Source organism: Monodelphis domestica, chromosome 4 (assembly GCF_027887165.1).
Source record: "Monodelphis domestica isolate mMonDom1 chromosome 4, mMonDom1.pri, whole genome shotgun sequence".
NCBI lineage: Eukaryota > Metazoa > Chordata > Mammalia > Didelphimorphia > Didelphidae > Monodelphis > Monodelphis domestica.
The window spans coordinates 179,760,232-179,773,981 of record NC_077230.1 but is presented as its reverse complement, the minus strand read 5'-3'; the positions used below and the strand labels follow the sequence as shown (position 1 = coordinate 179,773,981).

Sequence of the window (13,750 nt, the reverse complement as noted above, 5' to 3'; positions counted from 1 at the left end):
ATATATATATTTTTAATCTACCTATTATATCTCCATGTCGTTTCCCTTCATATAAACTCCATGAAGGTAGGGCTTCTGTCATTTTTCCCCTTGTATCTCTAGTACCTAGCACTGTGCCTCTCTTACAGTAGGTATTTAGTTAATGCCTGTAGACTGGGTGATAAGGTTGTATTATTACGTTAAACCACATAATTTGTCTCTTTCTAAAGTTAAATTTTATTTTCATGAGGAACTTCCTTTTATCCCTCTTCCTCTCACCTCCTCCTATGCCCATTGAGGAAGCTAGAAAACAAAACTTCTATTACCTTTACTTTGATGTAAGATTTTTTATTGGACGTGGTTAGTATATCAGTAGATTTAAAAAAATAAAAAAATATAAGCCCATAGTTTCAAAGAGTAAAGGCAAATATTTTGTACACTCCCAGACATGTCTGTGCAGTTAAATGATTTGATTAAAATCGCTATTTTCATATTTCCCTGCCCAGCATTTCAAGACACTGAGTCACAGAATCACTCGGTTGGAATAGGAGGTAGCTAGGTGGTTCACTGGAGAGAGTGCTCAGCTTGGAAACAGGAAGACTGTTCTTCTTGGGTTCAAAACTGGCCTCAGACACTTACTAGCAGTGTAACCCTGGGCAAGTCACTTCACCTGTTAGCCTCAGTTACTTTCCTGTAGAATGAACTAGAGAGGGAAATGGCAAACAACTCAAGTATCTTTACTAAGAAACCCTCAAATGGGATCATTAAGAGTCAGACACATCTGAAATGATTGAACAACAATACCTGAACAAGAATTCTCATGTCAGTACCCTTGACAAGTCCATCCAGCCTGTGGGGGAGGACCAATCATCTCCTGATGTCATGCTTTCTACTTTTGAGATAGTTTTAATTTTTAGGAAGTTCTTATATGTTTTAAGCCATAATTTGCTCTTTTTCACTCGCTTCCATTGTATTTAATTCTACCCTCTGTGGTCAAGCCCAATAAGAATATCCTTTTTTCTATGATAGATTGGATATTTTATATATATACATGTATATGTGTGTGTGTATATATATTATATATAAATATTTTCATCACTTTAGTTTTAGATTTTCATGTCCGCTCCCAAATCCCCTCCAAGTTTTCTATTAACTATATTTAACTATATCTATAATAACTATGTCTATTAACCATAATTATTTATATTAATATAAAATAGAATTCTATTAGCCTCATTTTTTTCAGCTGATTCTTATATAGTATGATCATAAGGAAGAAAGAAAAAAAAACATTTATTAAATGCATACTATGTGCCAGGCACTGTGAAGATTGCTTTAAAAATATTAAATTTTATCTTCATAACAACTGTGAGATAGGTGATATTTTTATACACAATTTGAGGAAAATGAGACAAATAGAGGTGAAGTGACTTGCCCAGGATCACATAACTAGTAAGTGTTTGAAACAGGATTTGAACTCAGGAAGATGAGTCTTCCTGACCTCAGACCCAGCAAAGTATCCACTGTGTCACCTATCTGCCCCTACAGTTGATAGAGCTGTAGGTACAGTTGCCCTATCAGTTAGAAGAGTAACACTGTCCAGAAAGGAAATGAGGTTAGTCTAGTATGACCTGTCCTTTTTTTTTTTTAAACCCTCACCTTCCATCTTAGAATCAATACTGTATATTGGTTATAAGGCAGAAGAGTGGTAAGGGCTAGACAATGGGAACTAAGTGACTTGCCCAGGGTCACACAGCTCGGAAATGTCTGAGGCTAGATTTGAACCCAGGCCCAGGGGCTACCTAGTTTCCTCCTGTCCTTCACTTTTTTCCTCAGCCTCAGTGCATTCTGAGTTTTACTCCTAACCCTCTTCTTACAGGGTCGTGTTATACTCTGGTATTCCTTGTCATTGTTCTCATCTTTGTACACACTTGCTTTAAAACCGCGCTAATTCATGAGTTGGCTCTCCCATGAGACTATGAACTCTTTGAGAGCAGGGATCCAGTTTGCCTTTCTTCGAGTCTCTAGCACTTAGTACAGTGCCTGGCACATTGCAGACGCTTCAGCAATGCTTGTGACGGCTTTCTCTTTGCCCTCTCCTTGGAGTCCTTTCTTTTTGTGTCTTTAACATTTCATCCTTCTGTCAGAGTTGAATGGATGCGAATCAAAGTATGTCTTTCACATCAGTGTATTTATGGTTTTATTGGGGGGTTTTGGTTCTGTGCAAGTGTGTTCTCTTACCACAATGACCAATATAGAAGTGCATTTTGTGCGATAATGAAAATAAAATTTAAAAAATGTTTCATTCTTAAGAGCTTTCCATTTTACCTGGGTTAACTTTTCTGATAGAAGGTTAGTCTGTGGGATCCCACCCTTCTTTTCCTCCCACATAGAGTTTATAAATGTTTGGAATAAACTGAGCTCAAGGAAACAATTGACTTTTTTCTCCCTAAATTTATTATGACATCCAAGGGAATAGAAGTCCTCCTGACTTTTATAGATAATGCATTTTTGGGAAGCACACGTACAACCTCCTGGGCATGGCAGGTTGTCTTCACCTACTTTAATATCCTCAGCAGAAGCTATGAGATAAATAAAGGGGATGAGAAGTTGTTACAGATAATAACATTTTAGCACTTTAAAGCTTGCAGGGCAAATTAAATTTAAAACTGTGTGCACATTGCGTTCCCTCGATGTTCCTTAAACATTTACCAGCACACCCATCATCAAAGGTAAGATTTGACTGTGAGTTTTCCCAAATCTAAGAGCAGCAGTCAGCCAATTGCCCCTATAATTCTTTTTGTTGTTGTTGTTTTAGAACCTTACCTTCCGTCTTGTAGTCAATACTGTGTATTGGTTCCAAGGCAGAAGAGTGGTAAGGGCTAGGCAATGGGGGGCAAGTGACTTGCCCAGGGTCACACAGCTGGGAAGTGGCTGAGGCCAGATTTGAACCCAGGATCTCCCATCTCTAGGCCTGGCTCTCAATCCACTGAGCCACCCAGCTGCCCCCCCCCCCCAATTCTTTATTAAGCTTAAGAGCAAAATACAGAATAACAAAAGGTGAGAACTAATTACATAAGAAAATAAATAACTTGCTCAGTTTTGCATTGTGGCTATTATTAAGTCTTTTCAAGCCACTAATATGTTTTTCTTTTTATCTCCAAGGTTTGCTGTTGAGGCCCATGATTCAATAGTGGAGCGTCTGGTTGTGGAAGCATGGAGGAGGGTGGAAAGGCAAGTATTATGGGCAGTTTCCTTGGAGGAAGGCCTGTCTTGTTCTTCCTGGCCTGGGTCTTTTAGGACAGGGAGGAGGAATACTAGTCATAGGTTTGAGAGGCCAGACGCAAAGCCCAGTGGCAAATTTATCACTGGTAGCAAGCAGGCAGGCGGAAGGAATCCCAGAAGTATGGGAGTATCATCCCGGAGTAGCGGCTGCCTCCAGGACAGAAGCTCCGGGTTTGCTTGGCAGCCCGACGTGTAGTTGAGCTCATCCAAAGGCTGTGTTTTCCAAATTGATTTGCATGGTTTACTGAGCCCAGTGCCGTTGGGCTAGACCATTTTCCATGTTTCGTCTCGTGTTAAGCTGTTGTACATTTCTTGCCATTGACAGTGCTTCCAGAACCATTACCAGTGGCACTCCTATGGGGCCAGACCTACCAAGGGTAGACATGCCCAAGAATAACACAGTTGGTGGCCACACTGCTAAGGGAGATTGAAATCTGTAGGAACATAACAAGATAGAGGGTGGGAACCTTTTATTCTTATCTCAGAGATTTTTGACCAATAGAAAATTTTAAAAAAGGCCATTTATGTAAAAAAACAGTTTAATTTGTTTCAAGGGGTGTTTTTTTTTTTTAGAGAGAAATTTGGGTATTCCACAGATTCCCTTTTACAGCTAAGAACAAAGCATATAAAACTTGAGTTAATAAATATAGCAGATATTACAATATAAATGCAGCAAAATAAGAGCTCTTGAAAGACCAGTCTTTTGGAAGCTTTAGACTCTCAGAAATAACCATAGCTTTGGCAGGGGTAAAAATGAAACAGACCCAGATTTCTTTAGTGGTTAAAAAAAAGAAAAAAGCATTTGCCAACAAATGATTTTGGCTTCAGTAAAGCTGAAGATCTGAAAATTCCATCCAGTGTGCTTTGATTGGTTGGTTTTTATTCAATTCAGTAAGTATTTGAATTGAATTGACTTGGTTGTCCCAAAGAAAGATGAAAACTCTCTGGGCTTTTATAGACAGCGTCAGCCTTCCTATAGGTGCAGCCAAAGCCAAGGGAGACACCAGAGAAGCTGGAAGGAAAGGGAAAAAACAGCAGAGAGCAGCAGTTGCTTAGTGGTAGCAAAAAGGCATTGAGCTACAGAGCAAGCTAGAAAAGAGACAGAAGGTCATCTTGGCTGGTTTGGGCAAATCTGTACCTTTCCACCATGCACCTTTGGGAGAGCGGTACAACGCCATCTGTGGTGAATTTATAATCAGAAAATGTGGAATCATAGCTAACCTTTACTACTTCTGTCTGTCTCCCTTAACCTCTTTGGTTTCCATAGCTATAGAATGAGAGGGTTGGTGGTCTGATATCCAAGTCTCTTTAAGTTTCCGTCCTGTAATTAATTTTCATCAATATTTTTTAAAAGTTTAATGAATTAGTTAATTAATTTAGAATATTTTTCCATGGTTACATGATTCATATTCTTTCCCTCCCACCTCCCATAGCTGATGCTCAATTCCACTGGGTTTTACACGTGTCATTGATCAAGACCTATTGCCATATTATTGATAATTGCACTAGGGTGATCATTTAGAGTCTACATCCCCAATCATATCCCCATTGAACCATCCATCAACATTTTTTAAGTTCCTACTAGGTACACTGTTTGTATTAACCCCTGGGGTTATTAAGTGGAAAAAAAAATCCTTGACTCTTGGCTTCAAGGCATTTATGGTAGCTCTTGAAGGCAATAAAATACAGCACTGAAGTCATGCCTCTGAGGGCAGAGTTTCACATTATTATCACAATAATATTTTTATTATGTACTTTTGTTGTTGTCTGCTCTACTCCACTTTGGGTTTTCTTGGCAAAGATACTAGAGTGATTTTGCTATTTCCTGCTCTACTTCATTTTACAGATAAAGAAACTGAGGCTAACAGGGTTAAGTGACTTGCCCAGGTTCACATAGCTAGTAAGTATTTGAGGCTAAATTTGAAATGAGTTTTTTCTGACTTCAAGTCTAATTTTCTATCTGCTTTGCCACCTAGTTGGCCTAATATTATATACAGTAGACAAAAAAATTAAAAACTTATCATGCTGTACATGATAGTCCCAGTTTCATATTTTATCCTCATTTTCTATTTATATATAGACATGTTCATTTTTAAATGAAAAGTATATGTTTATTTTAAAAAGAAAAAGCAATAGCAATCTTCCTCCCTTTCCCCAAAAGAATGTCAAATTAAGAACAAATAGAAAATATCTAAGGAGATGTTACATCCAAGATATCCAAGATTCTAGCCCCTATATTTTATAGTTGGGGAAACTGAATCCCAGTGACTTCCATAAGGTCAGATTGGGCTGGTAGGTGGCACACCTGGGAATAGAACCCCAAGTCTCCTAACTCCTGACTCATCATTTCATTATATCACATCTGCCTGCAGCTCTTCTAAAATCTAGAATCTAGTTCAAATCTGGCCTCTGACACTTCCTAGCTGTGTGAGCCTGGGCAAGTCACTTAACCTCCATTGCCTAGTCTTTACCTCTATTCTGCTTTGGAACCAGTACGTGGTATTGATTCTGATGGAAGGTAAGGATTTAAAAAAAAAAAAGGATAGGTCATACCAGACTAACCTCATTTCCTTTCTGGACAGTGTTACCCTTCTGATTGATAGGGCAACTGTACCTACAGCTCTGTCACTGGTGGCCACCTCCTTGATGATAAGCTTCTCTGAAATTAACTTAGCATGTCCTCAGATGAAATAAAAACAAGAATAATAATAGCTTAAGGTTTGCAAAGTACTTTAAAAATATTGTCTCATTTTATCCGTGCAACATTTGGAGGTAGTTTCTATTATCCCCATTATCTATTTTTTCTTTACAGATGAAGAAACTGAGGCAGACATCAGCTTAGAGACATGCCCAGGGTCATACAGTTAGTAAGTGTCCAAGGCCAGATATGAACTCAGACCCTCCTGACACCAGATTGTGTGCTTTAGCCACTCTCGATTCGTTCTAGAAAGCGTTTCAGTTTGGTTGTGTCAGCTTCTGAGGACTGAGGGTTGCCTAATTTATGCTATGGTGAGATCGTACTTCTATGTGGGTGCTGGATTGCCTGATAATTGGAATAGTCTGAATTAGAATATTGGAGTAATGCTTTAGTTAGGATGGAGTGGGATGGATTACGCATAGATACAGTTTTTGCAGATTTATAGCATTTTTTTGTCTCATCAGTGAAATATTTTAGAACTGTTTGCTTTACCCAAGGAATAAAAGCCATCCCACTTCTCTATTTTTGTAGAATTTTCCACAAGGCTAATTTAATGTTTAGAAAACTTTTTTAACCATTTTTTTGTTCCCTAGTCTTGCTCCAGACTCTACCTCTGGACTAGGTTTAATTGCAAGCATTGTATAGAAAGTTGCCTTCTGTTTTAATATCATTTGGAGCTATAATTTTTCATGGTCGTGCCTACAATTTTATTTAAACATTAAAGATGGTGTGAAGAGGGTTGTACTAGAAGACCTCTAGGGTGCATTTTAGCACAGAATTGGGGATGCTAGGATTCTTAGATTGTAGTCTGGAGGAATAGCTTCAGCTTTCTTCGTGCTGGTAAGGTTATGAAGAATTTCCAGATTTTAGAGTAACCTGCTTCCTAAATACCCCTGCACATATCTACTCTTTCTTTAAATACTAACAAAAAAATTTAGTGCCAGGAAGATGGAATAGTGGTTACAGGGTGAGAAGGAAATCATTGCAGTCCATGGTGTTGGTAATATAGTAGTCATAGAAAATATTTTAAATGGTGCTGAGAGACCACCGACACTGTTAGAAACATTCATAGATCTTAGATTTAGTGTTTTGTTGTTGAGTTGTTTTTCAGTCATGTCTGACTCTTCATGACCCCATTTGGGGTTTTCTTGGCAAAGATCCTGAAGTGGTTTGCCATTTTCTTTTCCAGGTCACTTTTCAGTTGATGAAAGTTAGGAAAAGAGGATTAAGTGACTTGCCCAGGGTTACACAGATACGAAATATCTGAGGCCAGATTTGAACTCAGGGAGTTCAGTTTTCCTGACTATCCACTGCGACACCCAGGAGACCATAAAAGCTTTCATCTTACAAATTAGGAAACTGATTTCCAGAGAGGTAACAGAGGTAGTAAGTAGCAGAACCAGGATGCAAATGCAGGTCCTCTCTCTCCCAGTCCATTGCTTTGTCTGCTGTATCATGCTGCCTTCCATTTACGATGATTTTTGGGAAATGAAAGAAAATTTTGTAGAATTTTTCATTTTTATGACTTTCAAAATAGAATATAATATAATGACCATGTTCTGCCATGGCATTTTGTTCTTATATCAGGAAATTTTTTTCAAAGTAATACTAAATAATAACTTACAATATAAATTCTTGTGAATGTGCAAAATGTCTAATAAAATTTGTCTGTATCAATTGAGATAACATGTAATACTCTGTATAACAAAATGCTACATAAACACATTTTGATTTTTAAAATGGTAAATATCAATAGATACAGCTCACATAAACAAAAGCTCTTTGGGGTCCTCAGTAATTTTTTTTTTCTCAAAAACCTTACCTTCTGTCTTGGAATTAATACTGTACTTTGGTTCCAAGGCAGAAGAGTGGTAAGGGCTAGCCAATGGGGGTCAAGTGACTTGCCCAGGGTCACACAGCTGGGAAGTGTCTGAGACCAGACTTGAACCTAGGACCTCCCATCTCTAGGCCTGGCTCTCAATCCATTGAGCTACCCAGTTGCCCTCAGTGTTTAAGAGTATAAAGGAGTCCTGAGACCCAAAAGTCTGAGAACTGCTACTTTAGAGAATGTACCAATAGATAAGTAGTCATTTTTTAAAAAGTAGCTTTAAAAAATATTTGTTTCTCAAACTTTGGACAATCTGAAGCTAATATTCATTGGAAATATACGTGATTGAAAGGTAGCATAGACAGGTTTAGTAGCTAGTACTAGCTATAGCACTTTCATATACAAAGAGCTTTACATGTTACCTCATTTGAGGTTCAGACTGCCTTTATTGGATAACTGTAAATTTGGTGTGTTTAAAGATGAATTTATTTTCTTTCTTAAGATATAACCATGAGTTGAAATTGTCCTAGCCCTTCAAAGAATGTAGATGTTAATCATTCATAGCTTTATTTCAGTTAACTGTTTCAATTGTTTTTTTTAAATGGCTAACTTCACTGAAGAGCAAAAGTGATTGTTTTGTATTGTTATGATGGGATTTTGCAATCTTCCTTTGCTTACTACAGTATTCATCAAATCTTAGGTTATTTATATTATGTGAAAGCTATTATTAATGTTATTTATTGTATGTTTCATATAATAGGTTTGACCTTAAAATACTGTCAGATTTCTCCGCTTGCCTAGTGGATCAACAGATGCATTTCAGTCCATTAATGGGAAAAATAGCTGACATTTTAAACAGGAAGTTGGATTCAATTCAGAGCTTAAGGTAAAAATAATAATAGTGAAATTCAATCCAGGCAGATCCAAAGAGATCAAATTAAATCTCATGCAACCAAACATGAATATAATTTACTATTGAATTTTGTCTTTTTAATTTTCTTTGCTAGGAACTATTTCTTTTTAAAATCAGCAAAGGAGAATTGTTCATCTTGTTGGCTAGGTATGACTTATTTGTTAATTAAAAAGTGACGCTCAAAGGTTACTTCAACTTCCCTTCCTTCCACTTCAAAAAAAATTATTAAGTTGGGTGTACATTCTACATTCTAGGCGTTATGGGAACTGTGAAGAATTATGTGTTATGACACTGTTCCTTGCCTTTATAGAAGTTATGGTCGAGTAAACTTTCTTGTATTTTTATAATACACTAAAAAGGAGGTACTGAAAATGCTCAGCCAACTTTGTTACAGTTTTGATAAGCAATAGGAAAACTAGAGGGAGGCTTGAGGATATTGAGATTAAGACACGAGTAAGTATTTGATAGGAAGGAGGAAGTGGTGATTTTTTTAGTGTGCCAATGAGCAGCAAGCCAAGAATTAAGATGAAAGGGGGTGTCTTAAATTAACAGTTTTTTGACACACATTGTTTACTATTCTTAGCTTTTGAAAGTAAATTATAGAGTTGCAGTTCATGATAAGAAAGAGATTGGAAAAGGGATAACCATGGAAATTATTATTAAGAACTAAGAGTAGTAATCAGCTTTCATTCATTTGGTATCATCTTAACAAAAAAGGGAAGAATTGAATCATCACGATGTTATTAGTTTTTTTCCAAATGTTTTCTTGTGAATTTTGTTAAGTTATTATCAACAGACATTTATTCAGATCTACCCTCTACCTTTTCACTCACTTCTTATCCTGATTAGCCCAAATAATCCAATTTTATCAGTTGTCTTATATTTAAAAGATGACAACTGACTTATATAACTCTTTAAAATTTGCAAAATATTTTACATATAAATATCTCATTTGTGTCACTCAGTAACCTTTTGAGGTAGATGGTATAGATATTGACAACTGACGTATATAACTCTTTAAAATTTGCAAAATATTTTACATATAAATATCTCATTTGTGTCACTCAGTAACCTTTTGAGGTAGATGGTATAGATATTATACCCATTTTACAAATGAATAAACAGAGTCAGAGGTAGTAATTGATTTTCTAAAGAGCGTCTCACCCAACTAAGAACAATCAGGGAAGAATCTGAATTCAGATCTTCTTGATTGAACATCCAGCACTCTTTCCCCAAGTTATGCCACTTCTCTATAAAGGGAAACTAGGTGGCTCTGTGGATTGAGTGCTGGACTTGGAGTCAGGAAGACCTGTGTTTGAATCTAGCTTCAGATACTTCTAGTGGTGTGATCCTGTGTGAGTCACTTAATTTATATCTACCTAATTTTCTTATCTTGTAAAATAGGGATATAATAGCACTTAACCTCATGGAGTAATTGTGAGGATCGAATGAGTAAACTTATGTAAAATGCTTTGCAAACCTTAAAGCACTATGTAAATGCTAAATGTGTCAAATAACAATTATAAAATCAGCACCACTTCATATCGAGTATCACCTCATGCTTAAGCCATGAGTTCTGTTCTAAAAAGTGGATAAAATGACACTGAAAGTATTAGTGTTTGTTTGTTTTTTTTTTTTCGTAATTAGTGGGGAAATAAAGACTTCATGGAAAGCCACTTCTGAACACATTAAAATGGGTATATTTCCCTTCACTTTGGTTGGCACCTGGCAGTTTATTCTTGACTACTGAAATGTTAATATTAGGGGCTACATAAATAGCCATTTCAGTCACAGAAAAGGTAAGGAAAAAATGAGAGTTTAAAAGTCCCCATAAAGTATCATTTCAACTTTTTTTGTCTTGAATTTAACTTTATGTTAGGTTTTTTAAACATGAGCATTCTGCTATATTATATCCATAATATTTTCCCCATTTTTCTTCAGATCTTATCATACTTTCTAAAGAAATGATTGTGATTCTTAAAACAGTGTCTAACTGTGAAAAAAATCTCTATCTTTTAGGATATTGTCAGTCTTGATGGTGAACGTATCCTCCGTTATCTCACAAAATTTTGGTGAACGACTTGTGAACAAGACAGAAAATCTCTTAGATACAATGGATCCTTCCGACTTTAATACATCAATAAGAATAGTGCAATTTCTCCAAAATATTCGATATAATTATCACCCACTATTAGAAAAGTGCAGTCGTATATTCATCAGCAATATCGCTCATCTGAATTTGGATACCCTCAGTCTTATCCTTGCGCTGTATCAGTCTCTGCAATTTACTAATTTTTCATTTCAAGCATTAGCCAGAGAGAAGCTTTCTGAAATGATTCCTCTTTACTGTGACCCTGCTTCCTTCGTGAAATTATTTGTTGCCTTGGGACCTTTGGCTGGGCCAATGGAAGAGAAACAGTAAGTCCAGCTGGAGATGATTTGCTTCTTTCTTTGGGGAAATATGGAGATTTAAAATTCAGATCTCTCCCCTTAGTCTTGGGAGGGCAAGCCGTGTGCTTTGTATTGCCCAGGCATATTGTAGAGGTGAACAAAAAACAGTTCTGGGTCCTTTGTAATTATAGAAATAGACTTCAAACACATTTTCCCACTCTTTATCATAGATCATCCCTAGTAACTACTCAGGAAGTGTTGGCCAAATACTGCTAATGTGGATTGACAAGTATGCCATGGAGAATATCAAAGGAGAGTTTCTTGCTGAATGGGCTGTTTCTAGGCTATGTCTGAAGGACTGTACAGGTCTCTGGGAGAATTGAGTTCAAAGAAGGAAGGTTACATGGCTAGCAGCTCTGATCGCTTTCTCTTTGTTGGGTTGATCTCTCTGCTCGTGTAGTACTTTTACACTGGCTCATTGTTCAGGTCCTTTGGAAAGATGAAGTTACTGCTGTGTTGTTAGCCCGAATGCATGCATGGGAGATCAGGACCAGTTTTGCTTTTGTTGTGGAGATTTTAACAGCAGTCAAATTCTCTTGTTCTCAGGAGAGAGAGGGGCATACATCAAAGAGCGGTGTGTGTGAGGAGTCCCCAGCATTGAACTTGGACCATGTATACCCAGAGCTTCAGTTTTAAACACACAGATATAAGGATGATTTGGACTTTAAACTCTGGCTTTGTACATTTCAGATTTAATCTTGGGTCCATCTCTGAAAAATCACTCTCTGATTTTTGCTTCTGCACTGGGTTTTTCTGGGGAACATGCATATTTAGCTTCTGTCTATGGTTATATAAAATGGAAAATGGGCTCTCTGGACCTCCATTGGGAGGGTAAATGGCGCAGTGGAAAGAGTGTTGAATTTGAAGTTAGAGGATATGAATTCAAATCTTGGCCCTCCTATTTGTGTGAACATAGGGAAATCAAGATCCCAGGACTTCATTAAAAAAATTTTTTTTAAACCAGGGATAAGGACTAGATTTTAAGATCATTCCAGTTCCAAAGCTGTGATCTTGTTTTCTCTTTCATGATCATAATCCTGGAATTACCATTAGGCACAAAACCTCTGAGCCCTAAGTTTCAAACACTCCCAATTATCTTATCATATTCAGCACTAAATAATAGTTTTTACTGTTATCACAAGCATTTGTTGTCTCTGTATGTGGCACAATAGACATATATAAACTAGACTTGACTCCTGCCTTGTACAAGCAAGAATTATCCATTAACCAAACATTGAAATGGATAACAATATTGATTGGAAGAGAAAAAGAAAAGAAAGCATTTAATTAAAGATGGATGTGAATTTTTTAGATGACAGAGTTAGTATAAAGTCATTGCCCAGAACAAATAAATTGTTGCTTTTTTTCTGATAAGTTTAACATTTATTATTTTTTATTTATTTAAAAAAGGCAGATAGTTTGAATTTTATGGTTTTATTCATAGTTCAGTTGTGTAGTTTATTGGTATTATATAGAATTCTTAAATTTTATTTTTAAAATTTTATTTAAAATTGTTTAAATTATTTAAATTTATTTATTTTTTATGGTTTTTGCAGTTATTTTTATTTATTAATTTTAAAGTATTTTTCCATGGTTACATGATCCATGTTTTTTCCCTCCCCCCTCCCATAATCAACAAGCAATTCTACTGGTTTGTGTAAGTATTATCACTCAATACCTATTTCCATATTATTCATTTTTGTAATAGAGCAATCTTTTAAAAACCAAAACCCCACATCCTATATCATCACAATTACTCCACGAGGTTAAGTGCTATTATATATCCCTATTTTACAAGATGAGAAAATTAAGGTAGATATAAGTTAAGTGACTCTCTCGCCCAGGATCACAGCCCTAGAAGTATCTGAGGCTAGATTCAAACACAGGTCTTCCTGACTCCAAGTCCAGTGCTCAATCCACAGAGCCACCTAGTTTCTCTTTATAGAGAAGTGGCATGACTTGGGGAAAGAGTGCTGGATGTTCAATCAGGAAGACTTGAATTCAGATTCTTCCCTGATTGCTCTTAGTTGGGTGAGTTGCTCTTTGGTAAATCAGTTACTATCTCTGAGTTTATTCATCAGTAAAATGGCTATAATACTTGGGAGATAAGATTATGTAAATAAAACTTTGGAATAATAGTGCAATGAATATTTAACTCTTAGAATGCATGACTTTGCCAATAAATGTCCTAGTTCTAAGGAAGAAGACATTAGTATAGTTTGGAATAGTTAAGGAAGTCTTTTGGGAAGAGGTGGCGCTTGACCTGGATACGATTTGGTTATAGGGAAGGCATTGCACACAGAAGATAAAGCATGAGCAGATGTTTTCCAGACCCATGTTCTAGAACTTCCTTATAGGAGATACTAAAACATTTTATTACTTCATTAACTAATCCCCTTGAATAGTATCCAAAATAGACCTTTTGTTTTCTTAATTTTCTCCCATATTGTTAGAATGTGGTTCCAGCATTTAAGATTTTCTCTGTAGATACTAATATGCAGGCATAATAGGCACATCTCTTCATACCTTGTAGAATTAATTATTTGCTACACCTACCCAACTAGCATTGAATAATTTTTTCATTTCACTCTATTTC

General features: G+C 36.4%; 1 protein-coding gene across 2 annotated transcripts in view; it reads left to right on the top strand.

Moving 5' to 3' along the window:
- The window catches only part of FASTKD1 (FAST kinase domains 1), a 46,214-nt gene that overhangs the window by 9,679 nt on the left and 22,785 nt on the right, over nt 1-13,750 (top strand). For both annotated transcript variants that reach the window (XM_007494329.3, XM_007494330.3), the window contains exons 3-5: nt 3,145-3,213; nt 8,551-8,676; nt 10,723-11,121. In XM_007494329.3, coding sequence (XP_007494391.2) covers nt 3,145-3,213; nt 8,551-8,676; nt 10,723-11,121 — 594 coding nt within the window. The remainder of the gene's footprint in view (nt 1-3,144; nt 3,214-8,550; nt 8,677-10,722; nt 11,122-13,750) is intronic.